The 24847-nt window shown below is 45.3% G+C and overlaps 1 protein-coding gene across 1 annotated transcript in view; it reads left to right on the top strand.

The window, feature by feature from the left end:
- The window catches only part of NDST1 (N-deacetylase and N-sulfotransferase 1), a 29628-nt gene extending 12530 nt beyond the window's left edge, over positions 1-17098 (top strand). Inside the window, exons 7-14 of the mRNA XM_081180745.1 lie at positions 1083-1265; positions 1882-1978; positions 3691-3814; positions 5903-6077; positions 7154-7324; positions 9607-9716; positions 10781-10883; positions 12406-17098. Coding sequence (XP_081036871.1) covers positions 1083-1265; positions 1882-1978; positions 3691-3814; positions 5903-6077; positions 7154-7324; positions 9607-9716; positions 10781-10883; positions 12406-12525 — 1083 coding nt within the window. The 3' untranslated portion in view covers positions 12526-17098. The remainder of the gene's footprint in view (positions 1-1082; positions 1266-1881; positions 1979-3690; positions 3815-5902; positions 6078-7153; positions 7325-9606; positions 9717-10780; positions 10884-12405) is intronic.
- Positions 17099-24847: the final 7749 nt, after the last annotated feature.

The following is a 24847-nucleotide window of genomic DNA, read 5'->3' as shown; positions in this document are numbered from 1 at the left end:
ATGCCTCAAATCTGGTTTTCTCTCCAGATTTCTAGGGCTGCTTCTGTTCCCACTGACCCTTGCTCCCTTTGCGTTTGCTTAGTTATCTTGTTGTTAATTTCTGTCTTGTCATGAGATAGGATGTTTGTTGGGGAAGGTCTGTGGGTTAGGCTGGGTCATTTGCTGAGTTATCTGGGCCATGAATAAATTTGGCGGATGCATTTGTTTCTGTTGATCTGTGGGTCGGAGATAAGTTTATTTCTGGTTGATTGACCAGTGACTAGGAAAGAAGACACTTAAGTTGCCAAACAATTAATTCAGAGTGTCCTGCTAAGCAAGTCCTCAAATTTATGCATGTGCAAATGGTGCACAATTTTTCACTATTCCTCTTTCTTTGTGGCACAATATGGCCTGCTTTGCATGTCACACTAAGGACTTTCCACACTTCCTCTTGTCCTCCTGGGGAAACCCGCTCTTTAGCACTCAATCAGAGCCAACAGCAATTCAGGTTTCCCCAGGATTGCCATTTGTTACGATCTATCCCTAAAGAGCAGGCTTTCCCTTGGAAAGAAGCGGGGCAAAAGGAAAGCCGCTTGGATATGTGCCTAGAAAGTGTGGGTAAGGCAGAAAACTGCTTGGACCTGCGCTTTCTAAACGCAGCAGTGGAAGTTGTGTATGAGCCCTAAAACATTATGGTTTATTGTGAACAAGCAGTGCCAGTGCGCTGGTGCACATTGCTGAAATGGCGAGTGCTTCTGATTGCTGAGAATCACAGGTGGGGAGAGCACAGGTCTTGCTTGTGGGCTTCCCATAGGCATCTGGTTGGCCACTGTGAAAACAGGATGAAGGACTAGAAGGGCCTTTGGCCTGATCCAGTAGGGTTCTTCCTGTATTCTTATGTTCAATCTCTCTCCCCACCCCCTTTTGCTGCTTCTGGTGAACACCATGGTCCGGCTGCTCATGCCAGCCACATTGTTTCTCTCCAAAACAAACCATGGGTTGAAAGCCAAGGTGGCACAATATCGTTTTGACTAACCACACCAATTAATTTCCTTGTCTCCTGTGCTATCCTTTCTCCCCCCCCACCTCCCCCCGCCCCAAAGATCAGTATCTTCATGACTCACCTCTCCAATTATGGAAACGACCGCCTGGGTTTATACACCTTTAGACACCTGGTCCGCTTCCTCAACTCCTGGACTAACTTGAAGTTGCAGACACTGCCACCTGTGCAGCTGGCACAGAAGTATTTCCAGATATTCTCAGAGGAGAAAGACCCTCTATGGCAGGTATGGGTCAGCTGACGTTCCAGGCCTGCATAGCCAAAGGCATTCAAGTAAACGCGCTCAGTGTTCTTTCTGTTTGATTGGCTTGTTTCTTTTGAAACCAGAGCTCCGTAGAGACTCTCTATCTGAATCAACAGCTGGTCCAACAATTATGAACACGAAACATCTTTGGAATAGATAGTACTTGTGCATGTGCAGCAATATTCGTACAACGTGCCTGTTTGCTGCTGCATTCTTCTCTCTCTCTAGAAACAGTGCACATCACACCAATCTGGTCCTAGATCTGAAAACTACAAGTGTGATATGATCTGTTTCTCATGGTTTGATTTACCCATCATTATGCTGCCTTTAGAGGTGAGCAGAGCGCTGTGTGAAAGTTTTCTTCCGCTTGTAAGATGCGAATCCACAATACTTAGATGTGACCTTGGAGTGCCAGGTATGAAGCAGGCCTAGCATGCTTGCTGAGAAGACAGTGCATCCTTTCCCTGCTGGCTGCAATGGACACAACTCATTGCTGGCTTTTGAGGGACCCCATCCAGTAAGAATGGATTATTTTGATTTGCGGCATGCAAGCCTCAATTTCCCACTTGTTTGATCCCAACACGTTCCCATGTTTCAGGATCCCTGTGAGGACAAACGCCACAAGGACATTTGGTCCAAAGAGAAGACCTGTGACCGGTTCCCCAAGCTGCTAATAATTGGTCCTCAGAAGACAGGTGAGCTCTAACCCAGGGATGCTGAACCTCAGCCTCTCTATTTTGCCCTTGGTACTCTCACTCAGGCTGTTTTTTTTTTGCCAGCTCTGCTCCACACCCTCCCTGAGCTCTTTCCCCTGGTGTGTCCTTGAACTGTCATTATTATGCCTCTTGCTTGCCTGACTGTTGGACTGAAGGGTGTTGTGTGTGGGGGGGGGGACCCCTGACTTTTGCCTGTCAGGAACCTTGCTCACTGGAGAAAGGTGAGCATCCTAACTGTCCACTGGTAAGCTGCCAGTGGAAGGTTCCCCAAGACGTAACGTAGTTTGGGGATTGAAGAAGTCCCTCCTGCTGCTGTAGCACGTTGATCTACACTGTGTGATTTGAACACACCTGCCAGTAACATGGCGCGCGCGCGCGCGTGCGCACACACACACACACACACACACACACACACACGGCTTGGAGGAATCCCAAAGTTTGCTGAAGTCTTACAGCAGTGTTTCTCAGCTGTTGTTTCCATCATCCCTAGTTAGTAGGACCAATGATAAGTGTTTAAGAAACACTGTATATAGCATGCAAGGAGGCCATGGCATGTTTCTGGTAAGGCAAAACAAAAAAGTGGGAGGGGGGATTGGAGTGGAGTGGCTGGACTCCTGAGTAGAGAGCAATCCACAGGGCAGCATTTTGTTGCAGCTCCAGCTTATTTTAACTTCACAGCATATAGGCCAGCCCATCATACGACGGTCTCATCATTTGTTTGCTTTTCTTCACAAACTTTGTGCAGATGCCACATTTTTGTTTTGCTGCGATCTGAGACTAATGTAAGATTCCCCTTCCTTCCTGCACGCCAGTACTTTCCCCCAGTGCCTTTTCAACCACTCATAGCTGAGGCGAAACCCCTCGGTATGCTGTAATAGCTAGGATTTTCCAACACAGGATTTTTGAAGGGCTCCTTGGGTGTAAAAGTGCATTGCATGCCCTGAAGTTAGCTCAGGACTATACCTTGACAGGGGATGGTTGTAGCTTTGTGGCAGAGCATCCATTTTACATACAGACGATCCCAGGTTTGATCCTCGGTGTCTTCCAATAGAGCTGAGCAGTGGCGTAGCGTGGGTTGTCAGCACCCGGGGCAAGGCAACTAATTTGCACCCCCTAACCCATGGATTTTAGCAGGGGGCAGAGAGCTGCGAGTGCGCCCCCCAGATGTTGCGCCCGGTGCGGCCGGCCCCCCCTGCACCCCCACGCTACGCCACTGGAGCTGAGAGGCTTCCTATGTTTCTAACATCATATTGAACTGGTTCAAATGCAGCGCTAAGCTGTGGTTTATTAAGTCATGGTTCATTTGATCACGTGAACCCACCCCCAGTGGCTTAACCGTGATTTATGAACAACAAACAAATTGCACCCATTAGCAGTGGAATTTTGTTTTCTTTAAAATAAAACTTGTTTTGCATTAACCATGGCTTAGTGATGCATGCAAGCCTGCCATTGTCTCGTCTTTAGCTATTCTTTGGTGTGAGAAACAACATTTGTGTATTGAGAGATAGGAGACGGAAAGGATTTAGGAGCACCTGGTGAACTTGCAGCACCCGTCCTGGGGAATAAATGTATTTAACCTGCCGGTGCTTGGAGATCCAAGAAGGTCACACAAGCTGGAAAGCAAACATCTGGCAGATGCTTGGTGGGGAAACAAGTTTTCAGCTCTGTTTTCTTTCCCCTTCTGTGAAAAGGTACCACAGCTCTCTACCTGTTTCTGGGGATGCATCCTGACCTGAGCAGTAATTATCCGAGCTCGGAGACCTTTGAGGAGATCCAGTTCTTCAATGGGCATAATTACCACAAAGGCATTGACTGGTAGGTTTTGGCCCCAGTGCTGGGAGGGTGGCGAGCTGCATTTTGGGCTTACAAGGGTGGCTTGCAACATCAGCAGTATGGAAGCGGAAGCCTTTTGGGGAGAGTCCATGGCGGAGCATCTCCTTTCATGCAGGCGATTTGAGGTTCAATCCATGGTAGGGCTGGGAAGGAGTCCTGCTCCAAACTGGCGAGCTGCTGCTACCAGTCTGTGTAGACCAGTCTTTCTCAACCTTGGGTCCCCTGACATTCATGAACTACAACGCCCATGATCACTGGCCATGCTGGCTAGGAATGATGGGACTTGTAGTCCAACAACATCAAGGAAATCAAGGTTGAGAAAGGCTGGTGTAGACAATACTGAGCTAAATGAACCAATAGGTTGACAGGGTGTGTGTGTGTGTAATTTTTATTTTCAAATTTTCAAAAAGAAAAAACAATTTTTTATATATACACACACACTAATCCATATCAGTACCTTTATGGGGTTCACTGAACCCCTGGACTTCCCCCCCATCCCTTCCATGACTTCCAAAAGTTATCTTCCTTTTTTAACTGCATCTAATTGCATTTATCCAAATTATTATACTTCATTTTTATCCTTTGTCATGTTAAATTACAAGTGCTATGTCAATCCTGCTAACGTTTTTAGATTTTTACAGTGTTCTTTAATATATTCTATAAAGTTATGCCGTTCTCTATTAAATTTGTTATCCTCTTGGTGCCTGATCTTCCCGGTCAGCATTGCCATCTCTGCTTAGTCCAACATCTTCATTATCCATTCTTCTTTCGATGGGGCACCTTCTTCTTTCCATCCCTGGGCAAATAACATTCTTGCCGCTGTCGCCGCATACATGAACAGTACTTTCTACTGTAGGCTGGCGAGGTATAAGGCAGCTTCCTAAGCGGGATTGCTGGGGTGCTGACCACCTGCTGTTTGCCCACCCAAAAACAAAGTCCCAGTGGTCTTACTCAGTGTAGGGAAGCTTCCTAGGCTCATGTTGGCAGTCTGCTCAGCTGACGGGGGCTCCGAAAGGACAGATGCCTAGCATGTGTGGAAGAAGTAGGCAGTTTTTTAAATTATTATTGTTTTGTGGCAGCAAGAATACGCTAAGCTACACTGCTTTGTTTGCAGATCATCCAAGTAAGCATGAAATGCAGAACTGGGTGTGCATGTTTGATGCACTCTCCACGCTCAGAGCAAGCATCAGTGATTTCTGCTCTGTAAGCATGTTTTATTTGGCTGGGTGATGCTGTGAGAAACCACAAAAGAAAAGTACACTGTGTCTAATGTGTTTTGCACACACCTCGCAACCCCTCTTCTTTGCTGTCTGTTGCATGACCGGGACGGTAGTCAACAATTGAGAACCCCCACCCTGTCCTGGCAATCTGTGGTAGTTAAAACTGCAGTTGAATGAGTGTTAGCCTTCTCTATAAATGTATTAAATCTCAGTCTGATAATCCTTTGATCTAGAAGAGCACATCTCTAATTGTACAATAATTGTTCACATAAACAGTAATGAGCCAGATGTTTTAAAATGGATGAGATTCCACATGTGCATTAGTTTGGCTTGATGGATTTGGTCTTGGTCTGGAATATCTCTGAAACCAGGGAAACTTTCGGTATGTCCTAGTACTTCCTCTATTTTTTTTAAAGGACCTTGTAGAACAGTTAGCAATGTCAGGCTTGCAAATCAGAAGGTTGGCGCTTCAAATTCCTACAAGGGGGTGAGCTCCTGTTGCTCTGTCCCAACTCCTGCCAACCTAGCAGTTCGAAAACAAATGCAAATAGATAAATAGGTACCATGGAAGTAGGAAGGTAAACAACACTTGTCACGGTGTCCCATTGTGCCAGAAGAAGTTTAGTCATGCTGGCCACATGACCCAGAAAGCTGTCTGTGGACAAACACCAGCTCCCTCAGTCTAAAAGCGAGATGAGTGCTACAACCCCATAGTTGCGTTTGACTGGAGTTAAGCGTTCAGGGGTCCTTTATCTTTTACCTTTAGAACAGTTGGCTGAAACCATTTCTGTCCTGCCTTCATCAAATGCCATCTATCACTCCCTTTCTGCCACTGACATTTTTTTTAAAGGTATATGGAGTTTTTCCCCATCCCTTCCAACACCACTTCTGACTTCTACTTTGAGAAGAGTGCCAATTACTTTGACTCAGAGGTAGCACCCAGGCGGGCAGCTTCACTGCTTTCGAAGGCTAAAATAATCACCATCCTCATTAATCCAGCAGATCGGGCCTACTCTTGGTACCAGGTAAGCTGCTCTTTCCCATCCCCTCTGTCCTATATTTTTGAGTTTGGCTACGGTATTGAATAGTTGGGCTGGAGTTAAGTTGTACATAAATTTCTAACTGGCAGGAAAAATATCTGCCGTATCCTGTTCAGGACAGAACAGTGTTTTGCATTGATTTAGATTGTTGACATTAGGGGTGTTTTTTTTTTAATGAAACTTGTGCACACAAGTTGTCCTGCATATAGATGCCCATGGATGCACTCTTAAAAGTGTGTGTATCTGGTTGCCACATCCAAAACAGCATTTTAAAACAACTTCATAAAATTACCAATGGCAGATTTGTATGGGAAGTTCAGGTGAATTATTAGAGTTATTTTAATTTATATCTGTTTATAGATTTTTTCAGTCCTCACTGAAATTTATTTTTTGGGAGTAACTCATATATTAGGTAGAGTGCTGGACTTTTGCTATTTTGGGGTTGGATTCCATCACATACCAGAAAATACAGGTTGAACAAATAAAGTTGATTTCAAGCTGTAGTACAACGATCCCGCTCCCCATCCCTTTGACATTTTTGGGATAAGGAAAGTGTTTGGGAGACGCACTGGATAACACTTGCTTGGGGCAACATTGTCTTATCTCCCCACAAACAAATCAAGATAAATGTTCAATAAACAGATCACCTGGAAGGGACTTTAGACTTCACAGATGCTCCTCCCAATAACCCCAAAACTTTATTGTGTCCATCAACATCGTGAAGATTAGTGCTTCTGATTTCAGAGACAAATTAAGACGTTACAGTACTCAGTTTTCCTTGTCTTCTTCATCTACTGCACCCTATAGGCAATATTGGATCACAGATACGCTCTTGTGTCTTAGATTCCCCTTGCGAGAAGTCCCCTCATGGAGAGTATGATATCTTCTTTTACCCTAACACTGCTTATTCCTCTGCTTGCATTGGCACTGGAGTGTGACAGGGCTGTTAAAGGATTTCTTATTTGAAATGAGGTGTTCTGACTAGAGCCTCTGTGGCTTTTTCTTCTTTTTTTTCTTTTGGTAAAACTAAAATGCTGTCTGCTTAAAAAACAAAACAAAAGCATCAGCGAGCACATGATGACCCAGTTGCCCTGAAGTATACCTTTCACGAGGTGATCACAGCTGGGCTTGAGGCCTCTCAGAAGCTCCGGACGTTGCAGAATCGTTGCCTAGTACCAGGCTGGTATGCTACCCACATTGAACGGTGGTTGAATAATTTCCATGCTAACCAGGTAGGAAAGACTCTAAATCTCTATATTATCAAAATATAGTGACTGTGGTTGCTGTAACACATAGGGATTCTCCTTGGCTTTCATGACAAGAATGTATGAAACTGGAGTGTTTCAGAAACCACTTCTGCATAGACTGTTGTGGAGTGTTTGGATGCAAGGGACTGGTGGGAGAAACCAGCTGGTGAACCACCAAGGGAAGAAAGCTCAGAGCCCAGGGAGCGGTGGTGGGAGAACAATGAGTGGGCAGAGGGGGAGAAGACTGGGAAGAGGAGGTGTAGGGGGAACAGGGTTCAGTGAGCTAGGACAGTCTGTGGCAGAGAGAAGTCAATTGGGCAGAAGCTGAAGCAGGCGAGTGGGAGGAGGGAAGCCAAGAGGCAGAGATAAATCAGACTGGTGTCTCCCCTCTCCTCCTTCTGCTACAAGCTCCCCTCTCCCTGCCCCTCTCCCAGAACCAAAAGAAGGCGCTGAAACGGGTGGAGCAGTGACAGGCTGCATGCAGACACAGTCTCTGAATGCTTGGGGAAAGCCCTGGAGAAGAGGGAACTCCATGGTTGTGGAGAGGCAGGGACTGGAGCAAGACCATCAGGAATTAGCTGCTGTGCTCATTAGGCCTGACACTCAGCCAAGTCTGTGGAGACACTCAGCCAAGTCTGACCGGCAGGCTCTGTAGCATAGGCTGACTTCCATGCTGTCTTGGTTAAAAAACTGTAATGAGGAGCCAGTTGAACTCAGGTACGTGGCTCCATCCTGCACCAGTCCTTTCTCCCTCTGAGGTCAGCTGATAATGGGGGAAGGAAAGAGTTATCACATGGTCCCCACCCAGGTTGCTCTGCTGATCGTAAAAGAGCAAAAGATGGAAGTTATGCAGAAGCACTTCCTGTGCTGATCTGGCCCATTATACTTACTCCATTAAAAATGTAAGAGGGTGTGTAGGAAATTCTAGTTGCCTGCCCTCAAATCCCCTCCATGCATTTCCTTGGACAATAAAAAGAAATCCATTTAACAGGAATGTGTTGAGAACTCGTCCAAAAATCCTTCTGCAGATGATAAAATGAGAAGACCTCTTTGGCTTGGTATACCAAGCACTTAAGAAGAAGAAAAGAAACGGCAGACTTGGGATTTTGTATACCGACTAGTTTAAGTTTGCATCTTGTTGGCAACTTATATATGTGCGCATAAGCATATGCTTATAGTTATGAGTATGCTGCTCTTGACTGTGAGGAAGGTCCTCCAGGCCCCCTCAAGGCAATGTTGTAGTCATTAAAGATTTCATGTCAAAGAAAAAGCCATGCAAATGAGCCACAGAGACGCTTATATTGAAAAGCCTGTGCTGTGGTCTGCATTTGAAAGCTCTTTTCCGTAGGCAGAGGTTCTTGTGCAGACTTCATGTGCTGGGAGAAAAAGTGGTGATTCCGTGCTCACCCTCTTCATAGCAATCTTATGCTCATTTACACTGAAAGTAAGCCTCGCCAAACTCCAAGGCAATGCAGATTTAGAAGCAGGCTTAAGGCTGTTGAAATCAGTGTTGGGTTTAGGCCAGATGGGTTTGCGTTTGTGTAAATATATTTAGGAATGGGCCATAGGCCCAAAGGCAGGATATCGACTCTTCCTGTTTTGAGTGCATTAGGGTGTTAACCACCTAACACTTCTCCTGTCAAGCTCCCTGATGTTTGGTGCTGGAAACCACCAATCGCATCACTATTGACATATTGTTGCTGCCTGGTATATTGCAGTAACTGGCTCTCGCTCTATGGAATGTGAGGCCTAGGTCTTCAAATCAACCTGGGAATGCTAGGAACACTGGCATATTTTATACTACTATTATATTTATATTGCATTTATAATTTCCCTGTTAAATTATTTCCCTTTTGGCATTCAGCAGCCAGGGTTGAGCAAAAATGTGCGAGTCTTTAATATTTCTGTGTGCAGATGTGCAAAATATGTGTGCCTACTTATGATTACTACTACTACTACTACTACTACTTTATTTATACCCCACCCTTCTGGCTGGGTTACCTGCCCTGTGCCCTTGGAAAGGAGTAGAACAGAAATAGTAATCAATAACATGTATTTGCATGTTCCCCATGCACAGCTTCCATCAGTCTCCAACGAAGAGGGAAGCTAGGTCACTCCAGTCTTCCACTTTGCTTCCCTTACCAGTGCTTGGGGGACGAACCTCTTCTGGTTGCTCTGAGGCTCTGTACTTTGGAGTAGATTTGATTGTGCTTTGAAACAGAGTTGAACTCAAGGAGCTGAATTTACAGGGCTCGTTTTCCTTTCAGATTCTTGTTCTGGATGGCAAGCTGCTACGCACAGAACCAGCCAAAGTGATGGAAACAGTCCAGAAATTTCTCGGAGTGACAAACATCATAGACTACCACAAAACTCTAGCGTGAGTCCTTCGCATTTCTTCCCCTTGAGCCAGTCTGGGTCCTTAATATTCTTTTCTACCTGTTGGGATTGATTTCTTTGCACAGACTTTGTTGTATAGATCCTGGCTATTGAGGAATTGATTCGAGAGGCCACTTTAGGAGAACTGGGTTGTTGACCACATTCCCTTTTACAGAGGTAGAGGACTCTGGAACATTGCAAGCCTGCCTTTCTAAGGAATACAAGGGCCTGCAGTGGCTACAGATAGGAGAGAAATAAATTAATTCTGCGCTTGTTTCAGTAACAATAAGGTTTGTATTCTGCCTGAATCTTCATTGCAGTACATTCAGAAGATGCAGCATTTTCCTGTGCTGCTCAGATTTTTCTGGCGCTCTGTGGCAGAGCTTTGTGTTAATTTATTTCTCTTTCCTTAATCTGAGACCCAGCACTTAATACACAAATGTGTGTAGTTGTAGCTTGAAAACCACATTGGATGAAGGGATTTCGAGAAGGGTCCTAGCTCAGCAGTATTTTGCATTGCCCAATATATATATAGCATTGTCATTTGAAATAATAGCTGATATGAAAAGAAAAATAAGCAAAACTTGTAAGCGCAAGTGGCAGCAAATGCTTTAAAAAAATAACCAACTGCTTCTAGTGTGTTTTTCAGTTTTCAGAAATTATCTAAATTAAGGAAGAGAGACAATTTAAGCAGAACTACAACTCCTGCACCAATGCTTTTAAAAAACCCAAAAAAACATTGATACTGTATCATTAATATTTGCTTTGTCTATTAAAGTACAGAAACCTCTCTGTGTTGTCCCCTAGCTATTGAGGCCTCCTTGGAGGTTTTCTCAAGTCAGAAATACTAGTATGTCAAAAGTGATAATGGGATAATTTCACATAATCATTGCCTTGCAAAATGGGGCTTATATTGGACTTGGAAGATATTGTTTCCGTATGTTAAAATAAGTGATAACTAGTTTGGTGCACTTGTAAAAATGGCTAAATAAATTCAGCCTGCAGTGCAAGAAGCTGAGGGCAGTTTGGGTAACATCGTTCAGTCTTTGTGGTTTGCCTTTGCAGGTTTGATCCTAAAAAAGGATTCTGGTGCCAACTACTGGAAGGAGGGAAAACCAAGTGCTTGGGGAAAAGCAAAGGAAGGAAATATCCGGAGATGGATTTAGATGTAAGTATTTGAAATCCTCTCAAGGTTTCTGGACCTGTGGGCATCTTGATGGTGCAACTGCTGATCTTCAGAGTTCTACACAGCATGCAGGCCCCGCCCACACTTGCCACTAGCGGTGTGAAAACTTATATGCCACTATCCTTCTTCTTCTTTGGCGATCACTCGTAGCCGAGTAAGATTGTCTTCCATAAACACGGTTTTAACAATGATTCCGTAAGTGACTGTGGAGGCCAATTCTGGATCCACACTCCTTCCACAGTGGGGACATTGGTTTCCGGGTGGGAGTTGATCACAGTGTGGATGTGCCAAGCGTGCCTTTCTCTTAGCATGTTTCTCCCTTGCATCCTGAGTTCAAGTGTCTTCAAAGCCCATGACACCTTTGGTTAAGGCTGTTCTCCAATTGGAGCACTCGCAGGCAAGTGTTTCCCAATTGTTGGTGTTTCTACTACATTTTTAAAAATTTGCCTTGAGACATAGTGAGCATCTAAATATGGGAAATGTGGGCAGGGCCAGTTGCGTTGGTGCTTCTCACCTGATCATCGCTGGATAAAGAGAGACGGATTTGCCCATGGATTTTCCAGTCACACTTTCAGGTCTGGAAATACGCTGCTGCCACCCTTCTGTGTCCTCATATCTGTCAGCAGTGCAGTTTGCTCCATGGGTTTTAACTGTTGTTTCAGGGAGCCCTTTACGCAACTTATTGTTAAAGGTCTAACTGTTAAAATGTAAACATGTAAACCATCTTACAGGGAGCTGTAAAGATTAATGGCACCTGTTCTGTGAACACTTGATGCTAAACCTAGGCTTACCTCTGTGTGGTACCCCTGTGTCCCAGGGCATGGTCTGCAGACACACGGGGCCACCATTTTGTTTAAGCTGGTCTCTGTGTGATTTGTGCCTGGATGAGTGACTGGCTGGTGGGGTGGGGGGTGTTTAGAAAGGCAGACAGCCCCACAGAATAGGAGTGGGAAAGTATGGCTCTCCCTGAGTGAACCACCCACCTTGCTGCCACCTTAAATATCCCCCATCTGCCAGCCCTGCCTGGTCCCAGAAGCTTTCCTTAGGTGGCAACTCCATCAGTGGTATTTGCCTTGAATGGGGATGAACTTGCCCGTGGTTTCTCCCTTCTTCCCCACCACTGCTTTGAAAGCCTCAGAAGATTCTTGCAGTGCATTGATCCTGTCTTCCTCCTGGCAAATCCTCCCTCCTGGGTTGAACTGCAGTTCCTAGCACCCCCAATCCATTGGCATCGTTTTGCTTGGAGTTTCAGTTCAGCCTCCCTGAATCCTTGGGTGAATAAGGCACTGCCATATGCTGGCAGTAGAGAGGCAGCTTCTGTTGTGTGGCCCAGTCAAGCCCGGAAACTGCACCCCTCTTTCAAGGGGTTTATATATTTGATGGGAGCCACTTGAGCAGGCTGCTTCTCAGCTGTCCCCTCTGATGGAGCACGTCCCTTGCATATTAACACAGTTTTTACACAGTGGCACCTTAGTCATTCTTCTTTGCTTTCCTCCTCTTGCAGTCGAGAGCGTTCCTGAGGGACTATTACAGGGACCACAACATAGAGCTATCCAAGCTACTGTACAAAATGGGCCAGACTCTGCCGACGTGGCTGAGGGAGGAACTCCAGAACACAAGATAGCCACTTCTTATCTCCTGTATTGAGCAATAGTAGAATGAGTCCGTGCGGAGGATCTCGGAACCTGTATGCCGAGCCAAAAGGATGTGATAATGGTGTGGGATGATATACACAACCAGGAAAGAAGCATTTTGAGCAATATTCATTCAAGATCATCTGGGGGAAATGGGGCAGCGGGGGGAAATAGCAGGCCCATTCAGTTAAATGCTGTAGCTTGGAAGAAGACCAACCTGAGACCAACCACCTGAGTTGAATGACTTCGCTACACACCTTGGCCGAAGCCAGCTCCACAGCGACCTCTTCCATCTTCCCCAGGAGTGCTGTGCTTTACCGCTAGGGTTGAGGTTGCCCCCTGTAGTCTGTAATGCCACTTCCTGGCGAAGAGGATCTGCTCAAGCACCTGCTCTTTCTCCGCATCTTGAGTCCCATCACCTGAAATAGTATTACAGCAAGCCAGCTCCTTCTCAACAGATGATGGAGAAGGAAGAAAGGAAGGACTGGCCGGCAGGCAGGCAGGCAGGGGACTTTGCTTAGTAGCAGCTCCCGCCCCCATGGAAGTTTGGAGAAGGGACTGCGAGGGCAGTACTACCTTGGAGCTGGATTGGGGAATGCCCCTGCTGCAAGCATGGACCTACTTTATGCAATTTGGGATAAAGCCCAGACCAGACTGGGATGGTGTTACTCAGTAGAGTTCTTAGCTGAAAGAGGTGGTTTTTTTATATATATACATGGTGACTTTGAAAAAGACTACGGTGCTGGCAATACTTAGGTTATACAAGATGGATTTCCCACTCCCCTCTTCTTATTTGGGGATTTTTGAGAAGGGTGTGCACAGGGGATGGGAGGGGGATAAGGATGGGGAAGACGCACACATCTGACCAAGCGAAATCACTCCAGAGGGTTATCTTAACACGCCCTCATCCTGCACCCCTGCCTGCAGCCACAAAGTTTTTGTGTGAGTGGTGGTTCCTGTGGTTAAAAGACTGACGCCATTCAGTATCCTAGCTGCTCTTCGCGCACATGGCCCCCCCTCCCAGATCATGAAAAGGAGGCCTGGGGCGTACACGGCAGCCTTGGACTGGCAGCTGCCAAAAAAGGTTACTTAAGAACTTTGAACCGCTTGAGCACTAAGATAAAACAGTATTTTAGTAACTTTCCTTTCCCAGCCAGAACTATGGATGCCGGAGTTTGCATTCCAGATTAGGTTCTTTATTATTATTATTATTTTGTCCCAGTTGTCACTGCAGAGAAAGGCCATGGCTTTGGCTAAACAGCCTGATGTCCATGTTTTCTATTGCTGCCCCAGCTCAGTGGCCAGGGTTGATGGGAGTCCCAACAGGAGTTTGGAGGGTACTGGGGTAGGGAAGGTTGCTGCACCATCATTTCCCTCAGCTTCCCTTTCACTGGTTTCCCCAGCCAGGTGCTTCTCCATCCTGCACACGGCCCACCTAGTGACTCCCAGTCACACAGGGCCTATTCTTCCCCCTGACACTGTGCCTGAGCCCCATCTAGCGGATGAGTCGAGAAACAGCAGATGCCTTTCAGCTCTACCTTTTTATTCAGTGTCTTTATTTAAACAACTGTAACCAGTAAGGAATATGCAACTGCTCGAGAAGAAAAAATGGAATTGGAGATGGTGACAGTGGAGGGTTACTCATGTTGAGATGATGCCTCTTCTTCTTCCTGATTAAATCGTTTCTCATGTGGCCTTCTACACTACGGAACTTTTGACAATGGACCCAAACTACACTGACATTGAAGAGACACCCTTCCTTCCCAGGAACACCTACCCCCCTTTCAAATAGGAAGAGCAGAGTAGTCAGTACGAAGGCTTCATACTTTCAGAAGTGGCCCTCTTGGATCTGCCTGTTTCTTTCCCCCACCTCCCTGTTCAAGGAAGCTCCTCCTTCCGTGAAGCCATGTGCTAGGATATAAGCAAGAGAGCACTTTCTGTTTGTAGCAATATGGGCTGTGCCACGTGAAGGTTGCGACCTCTGCCAGGTTATGCCACGAGCGATGGAGCCAAAGCAAGACACCTCTGCGTTCTAAATACTGATCACATAGAAAAAAGGGAGAGGATAAGAGAGTTCTTGCAAAAGGGACACATGAACAAGGAGCGCAGAACCCCGCCTGCTGCAGGTTTTTGTCTCCTCAGCTGAGCCCCAATATCAAAAGTGTGCTTACCTGGGAGAAAGGTGCTTTCAGTGAGAGGGACTGAAAGGTAGTGAACCGTGGCTGGGAAAGGGCGTTCTGCTCTTTTAAAATGCACACGCCCCTCTTCCTCAACTATTTCTTGCATGGTAGGAGCAGACCTGCATTCAAATAGCATATGCTATAGTCCTGTCTAGTCTAGCCCTATGTCACCTGCATGTGTCCTATGTTGAAGGGTTTTGAAACCTGGAATTTGACCAAAAAAACACCCCCCTCCCCTTATCTGTGGATTTCTAGCTATTGGGCACTTTGTCTTTTTAAAGGGGAGCCGTCATGTTAGCAATAGATCTGGCAACAGGAGTTAGTATTTGGACAAGTAACCTTTATAAGCATCACCCCCCCCCCCCTTTGCCCACTACTGGTAGCAGTCTCAAAACCTGAAGCTCAAGGCCATCTTTCCTGCTCAATTAAATCTAGTGGTGGTGTGCTTTGTGAGCACTACAGGTAAGAAGCCATAAATAAGCTTAGGAGTGCAGTTGAACTGGGGAAGTAGGCCGGTCACGGGAACGGTACTTTTTAACAACCAAACGAGTAAAGTAATCTGCATGTGGGACAACTGCTCCTGCTGCTGCTGTTGCAATTCAAGGCCCTGGTGAGTTAATTTTGGGCAGATGTTGGAGTGAATGAAAGTGACAAGACACACAGAATGCTGTCGTAGCCTTTCCCAGTGTTTGCAGCCTAAGGCACCGGGCCAGAAACTGCTATCCTGTACAATTTAATTGCTACTCAGATTGAAAAAGGACAAATCTATAAAGCAGCAGAAGCAAGGAAGGCTTGGCTGCAAAAATGTGGCAGTGGACAGGGGTGGGCAGTTGCTGGGGTCTACAGTCGTACCTTGGTTTTCAAACAGAATGCGTTCCGGGAGTCCCTTCGACTTGCAAAACGTTCGGAAACCAAGGTGCGGCTTCCAATTGGTTCCAGGAGCGTCCTGCAGCCAACCAGAAGCCACGCCGGATGTTCAGCTTCCAAGGCAAAGCTCGCAAACCGGAACACCTACTTCCGGGTTTGCGGCATTCAAGTTCCAAGTTGCTCATGAACTAAGCTGTTTGAAAACCAAGGTACGACTACTTGGTTGGTTTTTCCACAACATGCACTGAATATTTGCAAAGTGGATCAGTGGGGCTTTTAGAATTGGTTAAAAGGGGTGAGTACATGCTCAGCCCAGGAGTTTTTCCATTACCATAACTGATCTCTCAGCCTTTTCAGTAAACACACACACAGAGAGAGACAGAGACATAAAAGTTGTTACTATTACTTTGTTAGAAGTCGGAAACCCTCACTGCAAGTTGCCCAGAGATCTGCCCTTGCATCCTGATCTACCTTTTGCTCACCCCTCCTCTGGGAGATTTGCTTTATGACAAGATAGCATCCTGGGCCTTTCTTTCCCTCATAGTTTCCACATAGTGTATTGACCTTGCTGCAGCTTTGATGCTTGTTTAAAATCAACCCTGTTAAAGGCAAAAACAAACAAACAAACCTGTTTTAGTGTAAAAGTTTCTGCAAAATAGTACCCTTCCCTTTAAGGGGGGGGGGTATTCTTTACAGCTGAAACCCAAGAGGCTGTGAAATCTCCTGTCCGGTTCTTGACCCCTGCCCATCTCTCTAACGTCCAGAAAGGTTTAGATGCTAAGTAACTTGAAAAGCATGGCCTCATTTATCTGTATGAAGGATTCGTATGGTGGCCCTCGCTAGATCTTCAGGAAATTGCTTTAACAGGTAATCTGCAGAGGCAATGGTAGCTGCAGCCCAAAAGTTTGTCCCCATTGTGAATTTTGTGAGCAGTGTGCACACAAAAAGCAGCAAAATGATGCAGAAGTTTTCTTTTGTTTTTACAAATGCATTTTGAATTTAGCTCCTGAAGGTAGCCGTTGTGTCAGGTTCAGGCATCACATGGCCAAAGCGGTAAATGCAAAAAAAGATGAACCTTTATACATGATCATTGTTCAAAAGTATTAATTTGTCCTGCTCCCCAAAGCTGGTGTGGTTTAGCCTGTACAGTGTGAGGAGAAATCTGCCTTTCCACTGGTCAGCAACATTCATAAAGCTGAGCAAATGTCAGGCATCTTGTCAATATCTGGGTTTTTAAGGAGGACAATTGTTTTGTTACTGGGTTTGTTTGGTTTGTTCTTTATAAAAGGACGAGCGCTCTGAAGATTTTTATGTTTTGCATGAGATTCTGTATGGCTTCCCATGGGAAGGGGGTATTTTCTTGGTGGGAAGGGAGGAAAGGGGAGGGAATACATTTAAGAGTCTTTCTCCCTTATTTTTAATCTGTACTTGAACTCATTTTGGGTTCAGAAAACTGTGTCACTAATGTAAGGTCCTGTTGAACTAACTGCTAATAAAATGGGGTTGTCTGTTTTTAGATCATTTGTGTGGGGTCTCTTCGTGTGTGTCTTCTCTCTCTGCTTTTGTGAAATGGAAATGGGAAACATAACTGTATTTTTTAAAGGCTCAGCAAATCAATGTTTTGGTTTTGGTTTTTGGTTTTTACAAGGACTAGGACTCTCAGCTTCTGTTCTGCAAGTAACTTTGTGTGTTCACAAACAGGAACTTGAGCAAAGTCCTGGCTAATGGCACTGCAAAACTGCAGAAAGTATTACCACAAAGGCATTCCAAAATATCATCAAATCCTTTTCAGTGATGTGCAGGCTACACAGCATACTGCAAATCAGAGAGATAGTACAATGCAGTACCGCAGCTTTCCCCAACCTGGTGCCTTCCAGATATTTTGGACTACATGAACCATCATCCCTAACAATTGTCCATGCTGGCTGTGAATAATGGGAGTTGTGATCCAAAACTTCTGGAAGGCATTATGAATCATAAGAATCCGCATGATTTGGAAAGGTTAGCTCCAGCAATGAGAGTGGATGATATATGAAACTAAGTAATATCAATGAAAGGACTAATGTTTAAATGTTTAAAATAACATTATATTTGTCTTTAGAGCAAATTAATTAAGTAATTTAAACTTAAAACGCAATTATCTGAAAGTACAAAAGAAACGCATGAAACAAGGTTATAATTTGCTGATACTTTTATTGTTAAGAATGCACGGTGAGGGAGATGTGGGGAAGTCCGGTAGAAGACTGAAAAAAGCTTTGAAATGATTTATCTTTTTTTCTTTTCTTTTCTTGTTGTTCTTGTTTCTTTGTATATCTGACTGTGTATCTCTATCTGGAAAAAATGCAATAAAAATATTATATACAGAATCACAAAAAAACAAAAAAAAAACTTCTGGAAGGCACTAGCTTGGGAAAAGCTGCTCTAGAGGAACAGTCCAGTTCATTCATTGGACCTGGTTTGTTGAGCGTAATACCCCCCCCCCCACACACACACTTCCCAGTTCTGACATACTTTCATGGGAATTCTGATTAACATATCATTGTCAGATGTTTAAAATCACTTTTTTTAAGTTTCATTCCAACCCTTTAATCTTTAGTTTTCAGCTGAGAATTTGAACACCGATCAAGGTTTTCAGCATGTGATCATTGGATTACCTTCCAATGGATTATGAAGGTTTTTTGTGGGATTTTTAAAAAATGAATCATTAGAATAGCTGAGGTTTTGTGAGCTGTTAATGGATGCATTCTGCCAGAAGGTGGCAGTCTCAGCTTTGAAACTGGGATCCAGGTGGCAGGTAAAATAAAGCCTGTAGACAAGTTATGCTCGCAGTGGATTCATGATAGATGCTGGCTGAAATATGACTGCAAGGGTGCAGCTGTGTTGCCATCAGTTTGTGCAAAGTGGTTCTCTACATACTTGCAGCAATGTCAACTGCACCTTTGTAACGCGCTGGTGATTATATTAGTCTGGTGGAAGTTTCCCCAACAAGAGACAGCACTGCACACATGCTCCCTCACTATTACATTCTGCACAGTTGCATTTCAACCAGCAATTCATATGACTGGTTGTGCAGGTGCAACTCCCTTGTACAGTGGTACCTTGGTTCTCAAACGCCTCGGTACTCAAACAACTTGGAACCCAAACACTGCAAACCCAGAAGTAAGTGTTCCGGGTTGCGAACTTTTTTCGGAAGCCGAATGTGCTCCGTTTTGAGTGTTACGCTGAGGTCTGTCTGTTTTTACTATTCATTTTGCGTTTTTGTGGCTCTTTTGTTTTGTTTTTGTGACACTGGAACCCAGTTCAGCTACTGATTGATTGACTGTGTGACTGCAGTAGATTATTTATTGCTTTCATTTTATGGATCAATGGTCTTGTTAGATACAGTGGTGCCCCGCAAGACGAATGCCTTGCAAGACGGAAAACTGGCTAGACGAAAGAGTTTTCCGGTTTGGAGGTGCTTCGCAAAACGAATTTCCTATGGGCTTGCTTCGCAAGACGACAATGTCTTGCAAGTTCCTGCTGGTTTTTTCCCCTCCCCCCTTTTTCTAAGCCGCTAAGCCGCTTATCAGCTGATCCGATCAGCAGATAAGCCGCTAAAAGCCGCTAATAGCGCTAATCCGCTAATCCGTCAATGGGCTTGCTTCGCAAGACAAAAAAACCGCTAGACGAAGAGAATCACAGAACGGATTCTTTTCGTCTTGCGAGGCACCACTGTAGTAAAATTCATGTTAAATTGCTGTTTTAGGGGTTGTTTTTAAAAGTCTGGAATGGATTAATCCATTTTGCATTACTTTCTATGGGAAAGCGCGCCTTGGTTTTGGAACGGACTTCTGGAATGGATTAAGAACCAAGGTACCACTGTACTGTATGTTTTACATTTCGGTTGCATTTAGTTCTGAGCTGATGCTGCCATCTTGTGGGGACACCTTCATGAACGCACATAAGCACCATGCAATTCCCATTGTGCAGAACTGCCCCCATGCCATAGTTCTGCTAACAAGAGGTGGTGGAAGTAAGAAGGATATTGCTACCTGATCTGTGTTACCTGATCCAGCACAGAAGCATCTACAGATGCAAAGGAATTGAGGGCACCCTGTTGCCAGGGGTGGGGAAGTTGTAAGCCAAAGGGCTGTGTCCTCTTGTGGACAACCTTCCAAGGGCCACATGGCTGCTGGTGGTGGGCAGAGGCAGAGGTGGGCGGAGCAATGGATGTGAATTTCAACCTTTGTCCAGTAGGCTACTTTCTAAACACACACACACACACACACACACACACACACACACACACACACAGCCTCTCTTCTTCAGACAAGCCAGTGGCATTATCAGAGTTCAAAAACACATACCACCCAGGCAAAAACACTCAAGCTTGTGGAGCAATGTCAGTGAGGGACATCCCCAAGGGTGGTTTGGAGGTCCATTGCTATTGCAGTGTTGTGCCTTACATACTGTATCCAGTGGAACTTACTTTCTTTGTCCTCCGCAGAACTCTCTGCCGCCTCTGGACGATGGCTGCTGTTCCTCCAGGGGACAATACCTCTCTGTTTGCTCATTGAGCATCTAGTCCTTGAGAATTAAGGGCTTCCTATGAAACTGAGGTGGGGCGGGGAAGGAGTCTCTCGTGTTTACAGAAGCAATGAGTGCCTCCAAAACCGATAACATTTCCCCATGGAGTCACACAGTGCGGTAAGCAAAGAATTCCACAACAGCTTTCCTGCTCAGAGGAAGGAAGTCCTTGCTTTGTGGGCTTTTGGGGCTGGTAATTACTACTTAAAGGATGAATGGTCTCCTAGTTATTGCTGCTATAAGGGCTAGACCCCAGGGTACCATCAAGTCACCATACTTCAAGAAAGAATAGCATATGTGGGAGATTGTTTCCTTTTCAAAACTTTAGAATGGATGTTATGCTCCTGAATAGCTAACGGGTGCCTTGGGCAGGGATGAATTGAAAAGACAGATGCATCTTTCCCATTCAACCAGTATATCACTCAACTGACCACACCATCCTTTCTTGAGGACGTCTCAGCACGAAGGTTGTGTCAAAGCAGTGAGTGTACAATGGAGGCATCTTGTACAGAACTCCAGTATACAAATTATTTTAAAAAATGAGAGGTATTGCGGCTTACTTTTGCTTGTAAGTTAACCCACTGCTGGCAGGGAAATGGGCAACAGTGTTTAGCATGTGTTGCCCAATTTAAAATGGCTGAGATGGGTGTCCATGCTCTGCTATTCGCTGGGTAGATCATTATCATTCTTGGTTTGAATAAAAATCTAGAGCTAGGAGAGAGAGCAGGGGCTGGCTGATAATGCAGAGGTGAGCAGGTGACAATCTCGACATGCTGTTAGAGCTCCATCTGGGAAGACTTCCCCATGGAATAAATAAAGGATTTCCACATGCAATAGAGGCTGAACCCTTGGGGTCCCAGGCACATGGGCTTTATCATCATGATTATTGCCCATAGTTAGCAAGCTGCAGCAAAATAATTTCTCTAATGGGAAAGGAGAGCACTGACTTACAAAACAGATCCTTGGTCCAACATCCACACATAAAGCCCCTGAGATGTCTTGGAAGGTCACATAGCTAGCTAGAAAATTATGCTTGTTAGCTTGGGTGGGGCCAACTGGTTCTTATGGTCTAATATATCCTTGTAGAATAGGAGTTGAGAGTTTCCCCTCCCCACATAAGGCATAGTACTAAGCAATATATATCCCAGTTCATGCCTTTTGAAAGCATGAGCTCTGGCTCAAATAAAACAACTCCAGGTGAATTTTGGTGAATTCACCCTGACGCAAAAGAGAAGAATTATTGCAAACTGCCCAGCAATAAAGGGTAACTCGTTCATTCTCCACTGCATAAAGAGATTGGTTCTGTCAGTCAGTCAAAAATGATTTTTGTGCTATTTTTTTAAACATGGATCACAAGCTGCTGAGTTCCATAGTCTTGGAGATATCCTAAACTACAAAATTCAATCCAAAATTAAAAATCTATTCCACTTTCAGTAGAACCAGGAGAAACCAGTAGAGAGCAATTTCTAAATAGCATAACGTAATCATGTTGCCAGTGTGCTACCCAACATCTGGCAGGAATTCCCCATGCTGACTGGAGCCTGGGTTTGGTTTCTACTTGTTCTGGTGAATAAGGAACGGGCATACAGTGGTACCTCGGGTTAAGTACTTAATTCGTTCTGGAGGTCCATCATTCTTAACCTGAAACTGTTCTTAACCTGAAGCACCACTTTAGCTAATGGGGTCTCCTGCTGCTGCTGCGCCACCGGAGCACGATTTCTGTTCTCACCCTGAAGCAAAGTTCTTAACCCAAAATACTATTTCTGGGTTAGCGGAGTCTGTAACCTGAAGCATCTGTAACCCGAGGTACCACTGTACACAGAAACAGGATGCTAAGCATTTTCTGACTACCCCCTTGGGATCAATGGGCTTTGCATACTGTCAGCATTTGATAGTAGTGACTGCCACTGTAAAGACAGTTACTGGGCCCCTGGAAGGGCACACTGTGCCCAGACCTTGTGGTGGCTTTTAATCCTTTCTCCCTGCCGGTCTCTGTGCTTTGAGAGGGAAGCAGAGTGGGTGGGTAAGGGCTAGGACAGACAGGGAAATGAAGCACACAGTTCACCACAGTGCAAAGGTCTCATTGCCTGAGCACAGTGGAATGTTGTATCCCGGCAGAGACAAAAGGGGCTATGCTATTTCCACAGTGCACGACTTGGCTCATCTGCATGGGGCCTCTCGAGCTATTCTGCTGCAGGCTGCTCCTCCGACTATGACGCACGTGGCCTAAATAGCAGCATTTGGGGTCTGGGGTGGGTGTGCGATCCTCTTGGCTGACATCAGTGTGTCAACCGCAGGGTTCTTCAATTTATTCCGTCTCAACCAGGAAGCCAGACTTAGCATTAGTGTGTTGTACGTAATTGCAGCTGAGTCCCACGTACAACACTTTACTTGCTTGGACAAAGTACCTCTGGGTGTCTTCTCTTCACCCTCATCCTGGCAAGAATGCTATTGTCCCCTCACTCTCCTTGAAAAGGTGTTGGCTTGAAATAATACTTTCAGTATTTTTCTCCTTGTCACAGCTCAACCCTATAAAAATAAGAAAGAGTGCATGCTTTCTACACAGCCCTTGGAATTAGGGGTATGAAATGAAAGTTCTTGCTCGGTGCAAGTCTTTTTTTAAATTAAGCACTGTGATAGAAGCAGGGGGAAAGTCAACACAAACAGGTGCCATTCTGGATTCCACCTTCCATCAGCTTCATCCAGCATAGGCAATAGTCAGGGATATTGAGAGTTTTACTCCAAAAATTCTGGAGAGCTTCAGGTTGGGAAAAGCTGCTGTATACTAGCAGCAAACTTAGGGATCCGTCTTGCTAAAGAGCTTCATCTATATACAAGTTGGAAGATATCAGCGTACTTAGTTCACGGGGTGGGGGCAAGGTTTGCAGAAGTACCCATTTTTATTTTTTAAGGGGGAGAAAAAAACACAAAAATAGCTTCATAAGGACTTGGTATGCTCAGTACGCACAGAATGCTGACTTATTGCTGGTGGGCGGGGCAGGGGAACAGAAAATGAAAACAAGGAAGAGGGGAATGGACTAGGACAGGGAGAGCCAATGTTTGGTGCTCCAGAAATTGTTAGACGGGGCTCCCATGACTCCTGGCCATTTCTGAGGACCCACAACCTCTAGAGGACCCTGGAATGAGGTATTCTGAACAGAAGGCTCCATGCTACAATATTCTGTTGCAGGTCCCACATGTATTCAGTAAATGAACACCAGCTTTTGAAACCGCTTTTTGGGAAAGAAAGAAAGAAACCCTGGTGCAGCAAAGAAGACCAGAGAGAGGGGAATGAGGTAGCCAAATTGCTCATTTGTACCGCTGTCTTGTTGACAAAACTCTGCGAGTTTATTAGAGGAAGCAGAAACATTACACAACAAGCAAGGCCAGAAAGCCCCAAAACACATTAGCTGAAACCACATCCCCCTCACAGGGTCTGGGAAATGTATTTGGCTTCTTGTCATCTGACCTCTTTGAGACAGCATTCCAGCAGGGAAACAACGCAACCCACAAGCCCCAAAGTATTTTCAGAGCACCAGCGGCTTCCTCAGTGCCTGGTCTGAGGCTGGGAAAATAGACCAAAGAACTGAGGGTGGCAATGGCTTGGAGTCGGGGGACACTATGGGCTCTGTGGACACCTCCTTGGGAACACGGAAGACATTCGCCACCCAAAACCTGAATGCAGTGTGTTCTGTTTTCCCTCTGAATATGCTGCTCCTAGTGCCAAGCTAGTAAAAAGAAGGTCAGAAAGTCTATTTGTGGTGAGCTTTTCAAACAGCTCATAGCTCCACCTTCCACTGCAGTAGCTTAGCACGAAGGCTGAAGGTTAGTGAGCAGAAGGCAGACTGCTATTTTCAGGAGCATGTCAGAATTCTGATACAATGAAAACTACCTTTCGATAAGGTCTAGGACTAGCCTTTTTCTCATACCTGGTTTGGCTAGGCATAATCCTTAAGAGTTTGTCTGCACTGCATTTCTTTCCTTCTGCACAGTCATCCTGCAAGTCCCTCCATTCTGCTACATCCAGTACCCAAATCATAGAATCCCCAGGAAGGGATCCTGAGGATCATCTAGTCCAAACCTTGCAATGCGGTAATTTGCAGCTGTCCCATGCAAGGATTGAACCTGCAACCTTGGCATTAACAGCACCATGCTCTAAACAACAGAGCTATGGAAAGGAGATATTTGTATTAATGCTGTGATGGTTAATTTCATGGAGGAGGAAGATGAAATTGCCACGCCTCTGCCAATGTGAAGAGCTGCTGTGTGCATGAACTTCAGATTCCAGCAGTGCATTTCTGGCTGCCAACATTCTCAGTGGCTCTTGCTTTGTTGTCTAAGAGTTGCTTGTCACCCAGCAGCACCTTCCTGTCGCCCTTGCTGTGTGGGGTGGCTGCCCAGAATAAAAAGAGAGCATTGACCACTTAATTATGCCATTAAGAAATCAGTAGTGGAAGGGATGCAAAGAAGAAGAACCACCCCCCAAAAGCCCCCTGGGGCTGCATATTTTGCACTTTCTATAGGAAAGACTGTGTTTTGCTCCCAGACACAGGCCCCTCTAACATTTCTGAAGTTAGACCTGTCCTTCCAAAAAGGGCCCAGGGTTTAAAGAGCTTCAGGTGAGGCGTTTCCTAGTTTGTGCATGGAGGGCTCTAAATTGCTTAGGGCCCAGATTAGACTTTGCCTTCCCAAGGCAGTC

This window comes from Podarcis bocagei (assembly GCF_964188305.1).
Source record: "Podarcis bocagei genome assembly, chromosome: 2".
In the NCBI taxonomy this organism is placed as follows: Eukaryota; Metazoa; Chordata; class Lepidosauria; order Squamata; family Lacertidae; genus Podarcis; species Podarcis bocagei.
This window is presented reverse-complemented; position numbering and strand designations above follow the sequence as displayed.